At 37.7% G+C, this 15,693-nt stretch overlaps 1 protein-coding gene across 1 annotated transcript; it reads left to right on the forward strand.

The window, feature by feature from the left end:
• Positions 1 to 3,975: 3,975 nt before the first annotated feature.
• On the forward strand, positions 3,976 to 14,954 carry LOC141351399 (butyrophilin-like protein 3). The gene is made up of 5 exons (XM_073858085.1): positions 3,976 to 4,038; positions 4,352 to 4,702; positions 6,395 to 6,667; positions 14,723 to 14,839; positions 14,932 to 14,954. The coding sequence occupies exons 1-5, from the start codon at positions 3,984 to 3,986 to the stop codon at positions 14,952 to 14,954; spliced, it is 819 nt and encodes a 272-aa protein (XP_073714186.1). The 5' UTR covers positions 3,976 to 3,983.
• The last annotated feature ends 739 nt before the right edge of the window (positions 14,955 to 15,693 follow it).

Below are 15,693 nucleotides of genomic sequence, written 5' to 3' on the forward strand. Positions count from 1 at the left end.
TCAAAAATGTGTACTGGCTCATACATACAATCATTTTCCAAGTCATTCAACAACTGTACAAGATACATGCTTTCCTGTGTGGTAGCAGCCAGAGCCATATACTCTGCTTCACATGTCGATAAAGCGACTGTTGACTGTTTCTTTGACTTCCAGGAAATCAAAGGACCATTTGGAGTAAGACTAAAACAGTATCCTGTGGTACTCCTCCTGTCATTTAGATCTGATGCCCAATCAGCATCACTATATGCTACAAGTTTAAGTTTTTCTTCAGTTTTCCTGTAACATAGTTCATGATCAATTGTACTTTTTAAGTACCTCATCACATGTTTAACAGAAGACCAGTGTTGTTCCTTTGGATCAGAGAGATACTGAGACAGTTTGCTAACAATCCAGCTTAAATCAGGTCTTGTACATGTCATTAGATAGATCAAACTACCAACTGCCTCACGGTACCTTTTAGAATCAACAGAATCACCATCATTATTGTAGTCAAGCTTTTGCTCACATGGTGTTAATCTGGGTTTGCAATCTGACATATTGAATCTCTCTAGTATCTTTAAAATGTACTTCTTCTGATTCACTTTTATGACTCCTTCATTTTGATGAAAATCAATTCCTAGGAAATGTTTGAGTTTTCCCAGATCTTTCATTTTAAATTTTGCTGTCAGCATCTTTTTCACCCAATTCAGTAAATCATTGTTACTTGCAGCAATAATCAGATCATCAACCCAGATTATTACAATCACTCTCTCTTTATCATTTTGTTTACTGTACACGCAGTGATCAGCTGAATTCTGCACAAAGTCATTCTCAATCAGACAGTCATGTAGCATTTTGTTCCAGTTCCTTCCGGACTGTTTTAAACCATACAATGACTTGTTCAATTTACAGACTAGTTTTTCACCTATGTCTGACTCAATTTCAAACCCTTCTGGCTGTTCCAAATAAATCTCAAAATCAATTGGCGCATGCAAATATGCAGTCTTTACATCCATCTGGTGGAGTTCTAGATCGTATTGCGCTGCCATTTGCATCAAAGCTCGTACCGAAGTGATATTTGCAGTTGGGGAAAAAGTCTCCTTGTAATCTACACCCATCACTTGACTGTAGCCTTTAGCTACATATCTGGCTTTGTATGTCTCAGTCTCATCTGCATTGCTTTTGATGGAATATACCCATCTACCCCCCACTGCATGTTTACCTTCTGGAAGTGGAGTAAGTGTAAATGTGTCGTTTTCTTTAAGGGAGTCCATTTCCTCTCTCATGGCCTTAGCCCACATTTTTGACTTACTTGAACTCACTGCTTCTTTGAACGTTTGTGGCACATCACACATTCTGTAACAATAGTCAACATTGGTCAGAATCTGATCATCACATTCAACATCAGAAACATAATCCATTAGATACTGGGGAGCTCTCCTGTTTCTCTTAGGGTAACGTGTGTTTTCACTTCTCTCCGTCTCATTACCTTGATCTTTGGTCTCAACTTGAGGTTCAGTCTCTTTTGGGGTGTACTCAGTCACCTTCTCCTTTGGCTGGGAGGATACATATCTTTCCCTATGGAAATCCTCATCTGATATTGAGATATCAGTCTGCGTTTGGTGTTCAGTAACACTCTTTGTCACAAATTTCACAAGCCTGTGTTTGAGGACTTTTCCGGTTTCTGGATAAAAGACGAGATATGCAGGGCTGTTTTTATCATACCCTACAAAGACTCCTTTTTCACATCGTGCATCTAGTTTCTTTTTGTCTTGCTTGTACGCATAACATGCTGAACCAAACACCTTCATTTTTGAAAGATCAGGTTTTCGTCCTGTTAGAGCATGGTATGGGGTTTGCTGTATCCGGTCATTATAGCACCTGTTGCGAATTACTGCAGCAGTCATTACAGCATAGGTCCACAACATCTTGGGTAGTTTGCTCTCGAGAAGCAAACATCTTGCCATCTCAAACAGCGTTCTCCAACTCCTCTCAGCGGTCCCATTTTGATGGGGTGAATAGGGTGCTGAGGTCTCATGTCGGATGCAGTTCTTGCTCAATAGTGACTGAAACTCTTTTGCCATGAACTCTGTGCCATTATCTGATCTCACACACTTTATAGTCCCATAAGGGGCTACATCGGCTAAGAACTTTTCAGTAGCTTTCACAGTATCACTCTTAGCTTTTAAAAAAATACACAAATACTGCACCCGAGTAATCATCAGTAAATGCCAGAGCATATTTGAAACCATCTTTAGCTTCTGGGTCAATAGGACCAGCAAGATCTGTGTGCACGAGTTCAAGAGCAGCTTTGGCCCGTGTATCAGGCTTCCTATTTCTAAACTGTACAAATTTACCCTGTGTGCAGATTTCACAGTTTAGCTTAGATTTATCAGTCTTTCCCTTAATTTTCATTCCCTCAACAACATCTTGCAATTTAGAGACATCATCATAGTTGCAGTGTCCAAGGATTTCATGCCAAGTTTGAATGTCATAACAACCGTTACAACTGTCATTGTCCGTGTTAACAGTGTTCAAATAGTACAGTCTATTATACTCTTGTATGTGAAACTTCGTACCGTTGCTGTGAATGAGTTCGTCGTGTCCTTGTTGAAAGTTGATCGAAGCTCCGTTTGTCGTTGCTGCTTTAACAGAAAAGATGTCCTGGGGGTACGATGGAATGTACAACGCGCTTTTCAGTGTCGTATTCACCTGTCGTCCCTCGCTGTTGATCAGACACACCTCCGCGTCACCTCTCTTTAACGCCACTCCGCTCGCTCTGGTCCCGTCAGCCAACTCAATGTAGTGTTTCTCCGGCTGGAATTTGTCGTCAAACTTTTTGAATTTCCCGATGTCTGTAATAATGTGCGATGTCGCACCAGTGTCAACCATAAGTCCTTTCTGTTGCACATTGTAGAAATGACACTCACTCGCTTTGAAAACAAATGTGTGTGCGTCGATGTCTTCATTATCAATGGCTTGTTTTACATTGTCTCTTTTACGTCTGCAATTTTTATTTCTGTGCGTTGAGCTTTTACAATAACTACACCACAGTCTTTTGCGATTTGGGGTCAGGCAAGCACGAGCCTTATGTCCCTTTCGTCCGCAGTTATAGCACGTAATGTCCGAGTCTGCGAGTTGTTCTCTCCCCCTCCATTCCGGTGCTGAAGTACTCGCTTTCATCACGTTATCATCACTCGCGCTGGTGTGAAACTTTTCTGTACTTTCAAAACTTCTCAACTTAGTCTTGAAATCTGAAAACGTCAATTTTTCATCACTTTGTGTGACATGAACGGCGAACGGTTTAAATGAGTCCGGCAAACCTTTTAAAACCATCGCAATTAACAGTCCATCACTGAGACTCTCTTCGGCATTTCTCAGTGCCGTGATTGCATTTTCTGCTCGTATAATATAATCCGTGACGCTCTCATTTGCCTCTTTCTGCAGCGACGTTAACTCCGTATATAGGCTGATTATTCGTGGTTTACTTTTACCAGCATAATAACTTCTCAAAATTTGTAGAGCTTTCCTACCGTCGTCCGCTGCATCTCTCATTACAAGAGACAAACTTTTATCATCCAGATACTGAATTAGCTCAGCATATGCTTCCTCGTTCTTATCAATCACATCTTCATCTTCTTCACCACGTGCGGGAGGCTCGGATAAAATCGTGTCCTTTAGGCCTTGCAAACGCAGGTGACCTAGAAATTTCGTCTCCCAAAGTTCATAGCTCTTTTCATCTCCGTCAAAAACTAATCTACTCCATCGGTTACCTGCATCTTTCCTGGGCCCATAACCTGTTGATGCAGCCATTTTGCGTAATTGATAACCGGCAATTTATTAAACAATACGGAGGAAAAATACTCGTGTACCACTCTGCTCTTTGCTAGAACCGGAACTACATTTATTTGCATATTTCCTTATATGGAAGACAGGTTACATACACGTGACATGAACACTATGAGGGCACATATATTATAAACGTTAACATGTGTTTTGGAGGGATGGAGTTCATTTGGGTGACTCTGATGATAATAATTGGATTCACAGATAGAGCAGGTAAATATTCACACATTGTAACTCATGGAGATAATATTGTAACTCATGGGGAGAAGTTGTGGCTTGGTGGTTAGAGAGTCGGGCTTGCAACCTGAAGCCGGATTGATTCCCAAAACGACTGAGCCGTTACAATTATGGGTTATATTAGCTATTATTGAAAAGCTGACATGTTTGTAAAACTCTAGATAATAGCAGAATATTTACCATGGCGATTCATTTTTGCATTATTTATTTCTTTGAGAACAATATGATGAATCCACCCAAAACCTCTATGACAGCAGATTACAGACCCGTTTTCTGTTTCTTATAACAGATCAGGTTGATGTTGTTGGACCTGTAGATCCTCTCCTCACTCTATCCGGTGAAGATGTGATTCTCCCCTGTTTTCTCAGACCCAGCTTCAGTGCTGTAAACATGAAAGTCGAGTGGTTTAGACTTGATTTCAAAGATTCAGTAGTTCATCTCTATGAAGATCAGGAAGACAAAAACACAAACCAGCTTCCGTCCTACAGAGGAAGAACTCAAGTGTTTAAAGATGAACTACAGAAAGGAAACATATCACTCAAACTCTCAAGAGTTCAGATATCTGATGAAGGACTTTACACGTGTTTAATTCAGTCCACATCCTGGCATGATGACATCACTGTTGATCTCAGAGTTGAAGGTAAGCAACCCAGCTAGAAATAAAAAGTTCTAAGAACGTACCCTGAAAGTTCCCAATGTTCCCAAAAACATTCTGCCAACGTTAAAAGTGACTAGTTTTTTTTAAGTTCTAAGAACGTTTCTGTTGTCTGAACGTTAGAGTAATGTTACATTTTACCATTTTTAAACGTTATGACAATGTCATGTTCTAATGTTCACACAATGTTTAAAACAACAACTGTTTATTATATTGACTTGTTTAATTGTTATGTAAATGATAGAGAAACATTGCATTTTATTATTTTATAAAACATTATTTCTGAATGTTCAGTAAATATATTGCTGTAGAAAACTCAATTCACTTATTAGGTTTAGATGTTGATGTTTTGTTAATTTTAAGTCACCCTTATTGTGATTAGTGTTCGTTTTAGTTGGGCTCTTGACAATTGTGACAACTTTGTGTTAATGCACCACATTTGATATGAAAAGTTAATAGTGTAATTCTGTGGTTGTTGGTACATAATAGTAAAGATCATCACCTAATTCATTTACTAATCAAAAGTTTAATTTCTGCCAATAATGTATATTAGATCAACCTCTTTCACAGCAGTTTGTCATTAAGGAGTTTTAGACGCTTTGGACAAAAAATATCCGCTGTATAATTGGGATGCACAAACATCAAGAATCAGACTATGAATCTCAACCATGGTGACAAATAAAATTGTTTAAAAAAATCCTTATTTATCCATGCTGCAGTGCATGCTGGGAGTCCTGAATGAGATTTGTAATTTGTTAATACCCAGCATGCATTGCAGCATGAAGTTTTTCATTTAATTGTCACCATTATTGAGATTCATACTCTGATTCTTGATGTTTGTGCATGCCAAATGTACAGCGGATATTTTTGTCCAACGTTTCTAAAACTCCTTAATGACAAACTGCTGTGAAAACACTGGATCTCATTTACATTTTTGACAGAAAATAAACTTTTGATTAGTAAATTAATTAGGTGATGATCTTTACCATTATGTACCAAACACCACAGAATTACACTATTAACTTTCAACACAAATGTGGCGCATTAACACAAAGTTAACACAACCAAGAAAAACCTAGAAAGCAAAATGCCAAGTGTCAAGAGACCAACTAAAACAAACACTAATCACAATAAGGGTGACTTAAAATGAAACAAAACATTAACATCTAAACCTAATAAGTGAATTGTGTTTTCTACAGCAATATATTTACTGAACATTCAGAAATAATGTTTTCTAAAATAATAAAATGCAATGTTTCTCTATCAATTACATAACAGTCAAACAAGTCAATATAATAAACAGTTGTTGTTTTAAACATTGTGTGAACATTAAAACATGACATTGTCATAACGTTTAAAAATGGTAAAATGTAACATTACTCTAACGTTCAGACAGCACAGAAACGTTCCTAGAACTTAAAAAAAACTAATCGCTTTTAACGTTGGCAGAATGTTTTTGGGAACATTGGGAACTTTCAGGGAACGTTCTTAGAACTTTTTATTTCTAGCTGGGAAACCACTGAAAACTAACATTGAACAATACCTCTTTCAAGAAAATAAAACTTACTTAATATTGGTTTTAGTGCTTGTATGTTGTCATAATCATAATAAGCCAGAATAAAACAAGTTTATAGGCCGAAAATAATCCCTCAATTAATGTTTACCCTTGACTTGTAGCTGTAGGAGGTCCTCCACTCATCACTATATATGGATTTGATGGTGCTGGTGGACTTCATCTACAATGTGAAACTAAAGGCTGGTACCCTGAACCTGAACTTGTGTGGATGGACAATGAAGGAGTCACATTGACATCTGAAACTACAGACACACAGAGAGACACAGATGGATTCAGAGTGAAACACATGATCACTGTATATAACAGTAACAGTAAATATCACTGCAGAGTCAAAATGAGAAATCACATGATGGAGACTGAGATTATTACATCAAGTAAGTACACACACTGATACTGGTTATGTTGTTTATTTTGTCTCATGGTGATTTAATGAAGTAGAGTACATGAAAATATTAATCTCTCAAATAAATACAATTAATGATATTATGTAAAGAGCGTGATACTGCACTGTAAACCTGAATAGCACAATGTGCTCATTTAAAATTAGGGAACTGAACTCAAACCTGTGAAAAAGTTTATTAAAGGCGTTCTAAGCGAATCTGTTTGTTGATTTTTGAAATGTGTTTTCAAACAAACTGAGCGTAGTTAACTCCTCCCCCTCCCTTCCGTGCTTTCATGAATGCGCCCAAACCCAACCCCCAAATCCTTCTTGGCATTTATTGGTTAGCAGAGTTGGGTATAACGCGTTACTATGTAACGCATTACTGTACTCTAATTACTTTTCCTGATAACGCAGTAACGTAACGTTTTACATTTTAAATGTATGTAATTTGATTACAGTTACCAATGGCAACAAAATTACGTTACTAGCGTTACAAATTAAGCGTTGAAAAATTTATTAAAATGTATTTTAAAATGACGTTTTGCCATTGCACGGCAACGTCTGTTAACGAGCATGCGCGCAGCGTCAGTTAACCAGCATATGCTTTACTCACTCGTCTGAGACGCAAGCAAATGGATGCTATGTGAGCGGTGGTTCATCCTTCAAGTGGAATACAGACAATACATGTCCAAAACCTTGACATTTCAGAGTGGGCTTTGCGCGATGACATCTGGTCTGCTAGAAGCGGTCGTACAGGTGTGTTTTTAAATCACTAATGTACAATAAGGTTTAATTTGTTAACATTATTTAACTATGTTATTTTATCATGAGCTCAATGCGTGCACTGCGTTAAGTAATCATATGTTTATTTAAACAATTACCAAAACAACTTTTAATTGTTATATTTAATGAACTAACATGAATATTAACATTATTTAACTTGACCAAAAAGCCCTCGCGAATGCGACGCCGTGTTAAAACTCTAATTTCTGTCTCCGCGACCGCGAATGAATGTAGATAGTGTAGCATTCAAGAGAAATGCACTTGTTTGACAAAACTCCTGGCTTTATTTAACAGAGCACCCGTAGGCCGGTGCTCACGCATCCAGTCGCGCGCCCGCGCCAGAGCGTGCACACAACATCACAGCCCAAAAAAAAAAAAAAAAAATTCCGCCCCTCTTTGCACTAACCAATCACATTTCAGGGAATTCATGGCAAAGAGAACAGAAACTCAGTGTTAACCCTTACAGAACAGAGTTGTAATAAACATCCAAGAACATAATTTTAAAGGGGTCATAGCGTGAAAATCAGACTTTTTCCATTTTTAAGTGCTATAATTGGGTCCCCAGTGCTTCTATCAACCTAGAAAATGTAATCAAGATTAACCCAGTAACTTTGTTTGGGTAAGCCATTTTCTGCAAGCGTGTGAAAAATTAGGTCGTTCAGATTTTGCCTGTTTTGTGAGGTAGGTAGTAAGGCGAATTACAATAATACCGCCCCCTTTATCTGCACTACCCAACCACAGCACTGCCATAGTGCTGAGAGAAAGAGAGAAAGGAAAAAGTACTTGACAGCACAATTGAGTTTCAATTACAACAAATCACCATCATTGTGATCAGTGTTTGCACTTCATCCGCTCATTTGCATTTTAAACAACACACCCAAAAACGGCTCACTTTTGCTCAGGCCTACAAATTATCAATTTTTACATGCTATAATAAATTAGCTGTGGAGTATTTTGAGCTAAAACTTCACATACACACTCTGGGGACAGCAAAGATTTATTTTACATCTTAAAAATATGTCATAATATGACCCCTTTAAACACTAGATAGATAGATAGATAGATAGATAGATAGATAGATAGATAGATAGATAGATAGATAGATAGATAGATAGATAGATAGATAGATAGATAGATGTTAATGAATGTAGAATGTTTAATGTGAAATGTTAAACATCTGTAACTTATTATAAAAGCTACAAATATTTCTGTATCACTATATGACCAGTAATTTTAGGAGGGGGCAAAATCACACCAAAAATAGCTTTAAGCATTCAAATATGCACTGTAATCATTACTGTTTTCAAATGTTACAAGAAACATTTTCACATTAACACTGCGTTTGGGTTTATCCGTCCTTGTTTCTGACAGTTTCACTTTGTAGTTTTTTTACATTTGATGTTGTCAAAGTAACTTAAAAGTAAAGTTATTAGTAATTAGATTACTTTTTGCATGTAGTAATCAGTAATGTAATCAAATTACAATTTTAAAGTAGTAATTAGTAATTTGTAGTGGATTACTTTTTTTGAGTAACTTACCCAACACTGTTGGTTAGAATATTTTGGTGTAGGTTTGGCCAGGCTTGGCGCTTTTCCATTGCATAGTACCCCACGGTTTGGTTTAGTTTGGGTCGGGTCAGCTTACTTTTGGGAGCTTTTCCATTGGGATCACTTCGTAGTACCCGATACTTTTTTTCGTACCACCTCGGTTGGGGTTCCAAGCGACCCGAGCTGATACCAAACGTGACGCGTAAACACTGTAGTTCACTGATTGGTCTGAGAGAATCGTCATCGGCGCCGTCATCCTATTATGTAAAATATTAGCTTTAGCTTAAGCTTGCTGCTAGCTTGCGCTGTCTCGAGCAAACATGTTGTCATCTGTGCTCTGTTTTAAGTTTCCAAACACCCTTTTAGCGATTAAAAACATCCACAGGTTGTGAATCAGGAACACATAAAAATTTTTTCCAGACTTGCAGTTTGTGGCGGCACATTCGCGACGTGCACGTCAGTATTATTTATGCTTTAATGCAACTTCATTGAGGCTCAGCGGAGCGCCGTCGACAGACGCCACGGGTGTTTGAACAGAAACTGTTATGTAAGAAAGAGGTAGTTATAAACGCGATGTGCAAAGTAAACTTCTATTTGTGGTGGCCAATTTTAATTTTGTGGCGGCACATTCGCGACGTGCACGTCAGTATTATTTATGCTTTAATGCAACTTCAGTGAGGCTCATCGGAGCGCCGTAGACTGACGCCACGGGTGTTTGAACAGAAACTGTCATGTGAGACATAGGTAGTTATAAACGCGATGTGCAAAGTAAACATCTATTTGTGGTGGCCAATTTTAATTTTGTGGCGGACTGATAAATAAATAAATGTATGGGAATGTACAAGGACGCTCTCTCTTGTATGATGTCACAGCCGTATGCAGCGCAAATATAACGACACGCCTATAATTCCTCCCACTGCGAAGTGATACTAAACTCAATGGAAAAGCTAACCACGCCAAGTGAGGTGAGCTGACCCGACCCAAACTAAACTAAACCGTGGGGTACTATGCAATGGAAAAGCGCCATTTGTTACTATTGCAGTTTGTGGAGCCTGTGCTGTCTACAGAGATCGCGTTTTTTTTACAGTTTGATCAGCAGACAGGAAGCAAGCAATAGTGAGGAGATGTTTGCTGTATGTAACAACAAATGTTTTATGGTCTAAAACGCGTGTATTCGCTTAGAGCACCTTTAAACTTAAAGCAACACTAAAGAGTTTTTGCTCTTTGCTCCCCCCCACAGGCTGGAAGTAAAATTGTCAATTACCACTGTCGTAAATAATTTAGCCTACTTCAGCAAAGCTGGCTCTGATTGGATTGTAGGTCTGCCATAAAGCAAGTTTTTGTAGTTTTCACTCGAACTACAGGACCACGACCTGACGGTTGCAAACTTCTTTAGTGCGGTTTTGACCGATAGAGGGCTGCAAAGCGAATGTGAAAGTGCCGTTCACCCTGTTTCGAGTGGATAAACGACTGAAACTTTTTTGGAAATGTTATTTTAAGGTAAAAAAAACTCTTTGGTGTTGCTTTAAAAGTTTCGTGTGTTTTCAACGAGTTCAGCATTTTAGGTTCCACAAACAAACTCAAATAAAATAAGTCAAAGAACTTTGCTAACTCAAAATGTTTATTTATTACTTCCAAACAGAGTCATTTCAATACCACAAACTCATTGTAACCAGAGGCAGACACTACACTGAAAAAAATTATACTTTGGATCATCTTAAAAAACTTGCTGTAATTTGTTGCAGCTAAATTTATTAGTTTCCTCAAACTACATTTTTGATTTGAAACTTACAATTTTAATTTAATATCAATTAGGGATGCTCCGATCAATCGGCCGCAGATCGTAATCGGCCGATAACGGCATTAAATGACACGATCAGCACTCGCTAAATGTGCCGATCTCATGAGCCGATCTTTCTATTTACTTTTGTCATCATAGCGTTCCTGATGCGGCTGCAATTAGAGACCATTTTACACAGTGCGAGCATTTTGTAACCCGTTGCTCATGTGTGAGATGCAGATTTGGATTTCTCTCTCTGCCTTTACAGAGATATGCATATTTTCTATGAGGACGCGCTCCGGTCCTCAGCGCGATGTGTCTTCACATCCATATCAAACAGCGTATACAACACATATCTATCGCGGACAATTGCATCCTCATGCCGAAAGTTTATTACTTGCATTCGTTTTAAAGTTTTGAAGGTTTAAACTTCCATTGTCCTCACAGCTGCTCTTGTTTGCGGACACCCGCCGCACGCATACACAGCAGCAGCCGATCATCAGTGCACGTGAAGACAACAATCTCTTCCACGTCTTAAAGCTACAGTATCCTAATTCATCTCTCAAAAAATTACTCTCTGCTCATCAGTGAAGAACTGTTTTACTTCATACGAATGCGTGTATATTTAATTCATACAGTAAAGACTGTGAAGTGTTTTTAGGGCCCTAACACCGAGGAGCAGGCCAGAATGGCCTGCACCGTGGGTGCAAAGCCCTATTGTTTTTGCTCAGTTTCTTCTGCTTTTTCTTCTCCAAAATGAATCGCATTTTTGAGGGCCTAAACATGCTCGAAAACTCATGAAAATTTGCACACGCGTCAGAAGTGATGAAAATTTACATGTGGTATAGGCGTCAGAAGTGGGCGGGTAGAAATGACTCTAAAGCGCCACCTGCAAAATTTCAAGAGAACAGCTCTCCCGCTACGAAAAACGTACAGTTACGAAATTTGGTAGGATCGTCTATCACCTCAAGACCTACAAAAAAGTCCCTTGGAACCAAGCTCTAAACTCCACAGGAAGTCAGCCATTTTAAATTTTCGCTGTGATTTCTGTGAAAATTTTGCCATTTCCAGGCTTCGTACTTTAACGAACTACTCCTAGAGATTTTATCAGATCATCATCATATTTGGTCAGTCTCATCTAAAGGCCTTTGTGATGCTAAATTGCGGAGCTTTTGACTTTTCGTTGGAGGGTGTGTCCGTGGCGGCTTGACAAATTTCACAGTTTTCGCATGAAACAGGAAGTTGTTATAACTAAGGCATACAATGTCCAATCTGACCCACGCTTCACATGATTGATAAGAGTCTTGGTCTGAACACATTTCAATGCCAATATTTAGCTTCTGTCATAGCGCTACCTAGAGGTAGCAGGAAATGCCATGTTTTACGCGCCTGATTTACTGCTCTTAGAGATTTAATCAAATCTTCATCATATCTGGTCAGACTGATGTTAAGGCACGTAGGAGTTTTCCTTACTCAAACATGTTCTGAGGGCAGAAAGAATGTGATTGGTTCACAAAAACGACCAACCAAAACGCTCGCCACTGGCTCAAGCCCCCAGCGGAGCCTCCAAGGCAGCTTCTGCAGTGAAGCAGTTCGAGCTCACCGTTGATCAGATAAGTAGCGCAGATATGGTAAGATAGGAATGAGACTGTTTTTGAATTCAGCTCGAAACGTTTCGAGTATTTAAGTGACGCGTTTTCACGTGTCCGTGGCACGACTTTCTTTTTTGTGCCAGTTTCACGTATTGGTTACTCAATTGTTTTTCCTATTTTCTTACCATTGTCGCTTGGGATTGGGGCTAGAACAACTTTCTGTTACATAAAATGACATCCTCACCCTAACCCAACTCGACCCCAACTCCAAGCAAGAACAATTTAATTTTCTGACAAATAACTGTATAAACAATGTCATTTTAACCCAAACCCAACTTTATCCTCGCGCGAGAATAGTTTAAAAATGTGACGAAAACCACAAATCTAACCCCAATCCCAATCGACAATGGTTTGAAAACAGGAAAAAAAATGAGTAACCAATCCGTGAAACTGGCACGAAAAAGAAAGTCGTGCCACGGACACGTGAAAACGCGTCACTTAAATACTCGAAACGTTTTGAGCTGAATTCTAAAACAGTCTCATTCCTATCTTACCATATCTGCGCTACTCATCTGATCAACGGTGAGCTCGAACTGCTTCACTGCAGAAGCTGCCTTGGAGGCTCCGCTGAGGGCTTAAACCAGTAACGAGCATTTTGATTGGTCGTTTTTGTGAACCAATCACATTCTTTCTGCCCTCAGAACATGTTTGAGTAAGGAAAACTCCTATCTACGATGTTAAGCCCTTTGCGGCACCTACAAAAACTTGAGAGAGCAGCCCCCCCCCCCCCCCCCCCCCCGCTATGGTAAACATACAAATATGAAATGTGAAAGGATCATGTATCACCCCAAGACCTACTTTAACAAAGTCCTCTTACAGATTTCATTAGATTAAAACCATATTTGGTCTGTGTCATCTAAAGGCCTTTGCGATGCTAAATTGCTAAGATCTTGACTTTTTTTTTTTTTGAAGTCACCATTATTGTGATTAGTGTTTCCTTTAGTTAGGCATTTTCCCTTGACTTTCAATGAACTAATTCTACTCTTTTAGCAATTTTAACAGTGCTTTATTAAGACTTGTTGTAAAGGGAAAATCTATCATGAAATCAAAGGCTGCCTAAAATTCAAGCATGAAATAATAAAAGAACAGTAAAGAGAGAAAGCATCAAAAGCGATGTTCCATGGAAATGACACTGTTTAGAAAAAGACTGTTGCAATACTTTAGTTTTTTTATTTTGCACCAGAAAGACATCAACACTTCTGATACAAATATCAACAATGGTGACAGTAAATGGTAAGAGTTTTCTACAATCCTGTTACCCAGCACGCATTGCGGCATAAAGCTTTATTATTGATTGTCACCATTGTTGTGTTTTATAGGCGGATTGAAGTGTCCCTAAAGGCTACGAATAATGTTCTGTAAATCTACAGAATTTTCAGTTTTTGAGTAAAAGGAAATGTCTGTTAACATAACAGAGAAAGTACCGGTAATTACTGGTACTTTCTTCGTTATGTTTACAGATATTACACAGCAGTGTTCATTTATCTATTGCATTTAATATTGTGACTTTCTTTATCATTATATTATTACTTTTTCCAGAAAAAGAGACAGTCTATAAGAAATTAGAGAAAGGAAAGTTTTTACCAAAGTAAAAATAATGATTTGGTCTCCATGAAAAACAATATTTTAACTTTGTTTTAATGTAATTTTTTATCTTGGGCTGAAGAACTATTTTGATTGATATTAAATGAAATTTTTAAGTTTTAACCAAATCAAAAATATAGTTTGGGAAAAACTATACAGCAATTTTAACAAATTAACAAATTACAGCAATTTTTTTTAAGTTGATCCAAATTATCTTTTTTTTTCAGTGTATGAATTTGTGAAAGTTAGTTAGTTACTGAGCTCAATCTCAATATACTTTCTCTGGTCTTAAATATTCAAGGCAGTAGAAAATTTTAATAAATGTATAGGCTAATATTTTTGATAATTTGCTTAATTTAAATGCCAATAATTTCACCAAACGTTGTTTATATAATATAATACACACAGCATTTGCACACAGTTTAAATGGGGGTTTATACGTGAAAATGTAATGCTCCTTTTAAAGGCAGAGGTCTGTTTCAAGATAATGATCATATCTGGAGTCCCTGACATAATAAATAAGTTTGACAGCCTCAGTTCTTTTGTACAGTTTTATGTAATGAAACAAAATTTGCATTGTGTTTGAGGATAAATGCACAGAAACACCTATTAAGTATTGTTAACACAGTAACTATGTTTATATTTCTCATGAAATTAAGTGTCAGTGAGCCCAGTTTCTGAACATAAGTTTTGTTTTACAGGTAAAATGTTTAACTCTTGGAAGACAACAGTGATCCTAATTACAGTTGTATCTGTTTTCATCATGATTATTGGAATATTGACCTTTGGGTACTTTTATAGAGGTAACATTTATTTTTGTATTTTGCTATATTACAGTTATTACTATATTTCAGTAATTCAGTTCTTAAAACATAAACACATTTCTCATAACATTGAATGTTCTCAATAGCTGGCAAAACTGCCTTCATTTGAAACATATTCTCATTCAGAAAACACAAACACAATATAATTGACTCAGGCCATCACAAGCTGAACACCGTCAACACACAATTATGTGTGTGCTAACAATACGTAGCAAAATTGATGACACATCCGTCTGAAGTAATGTATAAAGGGCCACAGGAAGTATTTGCTTTGGAAAATTGACCCTGAGTAAACCGATGCAATACGATGCAATTTACCATCTGTAAGTGTTTGTGTTTTGATTTATTTTGGATTGTTTTTAATATGGACTTTACTATGTTCCATCTTTGTTTTTCCACAGTTTTAATGAATTTCCTATTAATTGTTGAAAATATGAATAAGTGAAAGTGATCCTAAAACTTTTGAATGGGTAGTCAATGTTACATAAGCTAGTTAAAGGAGCCATGGCAGGAAAATCTGACTTTTTCCATGTTTAAGTGCTATGATTGGGTCCCCAGTGCTTCTATCAACCTAGAAAATGTGTTAAAGATCAACCCAGTAGCTTAGTTTTGGTAAACCATTCTCTACAAGCACATGAAAAAATAGGTTGTTGAAATTTGGCTCTCTTTATGATGTCATAAGAAGCTCTTATTATAATAATACCGCCCTTTAATCTGCACTATCCAATCACAGCACTGCCATTTAGTGCAGAGAAAGAGAGAGAGAGAAAGAGAGAGAAAATAATTCACAGCACAATTGGGTTTCAATTGCATCAAACCACTATCATTGTGATCAGTGGTTGCACTTC

This window comes from Misgurnus anguillicaudatus, chromosome 2, assembly GCF_027580225.2.
Source record: "Misgurnus anguillicaudatus chromosome 2, ASM2758022v2, whole genome shotgun sequence".
Lineage (NCBI taxonomy): Eukaryota > Metazoa > Chordata > Actinopteri > Cypriniformes > Cobitidae > Misgurnus > Misgurnus anguillicaudatus.

Coding starts and splice junctions, on each gene's coding strand:
- LOC141351399 (XM_073858085.1), top strand. CDS start 3,984: ATGGAGTTCATTTGGGTGACTCTGATGATAATAATTGGATTCACAGAT. Junction 4,703..6,394: donor TGTTGATCTCAGAGTTGAAG/GTAAGCAACCCA, acceptor CTTGACTTGTAG/CTGTAGGAGGTCCTCCACTC. Junction 14,840..14,931: donor TAGAGGTAACATTTATTTTT/GTATTTTGCTAT, acceptor TGTTCTCAATAG/CTGGCAAAACTGCCTTCATT.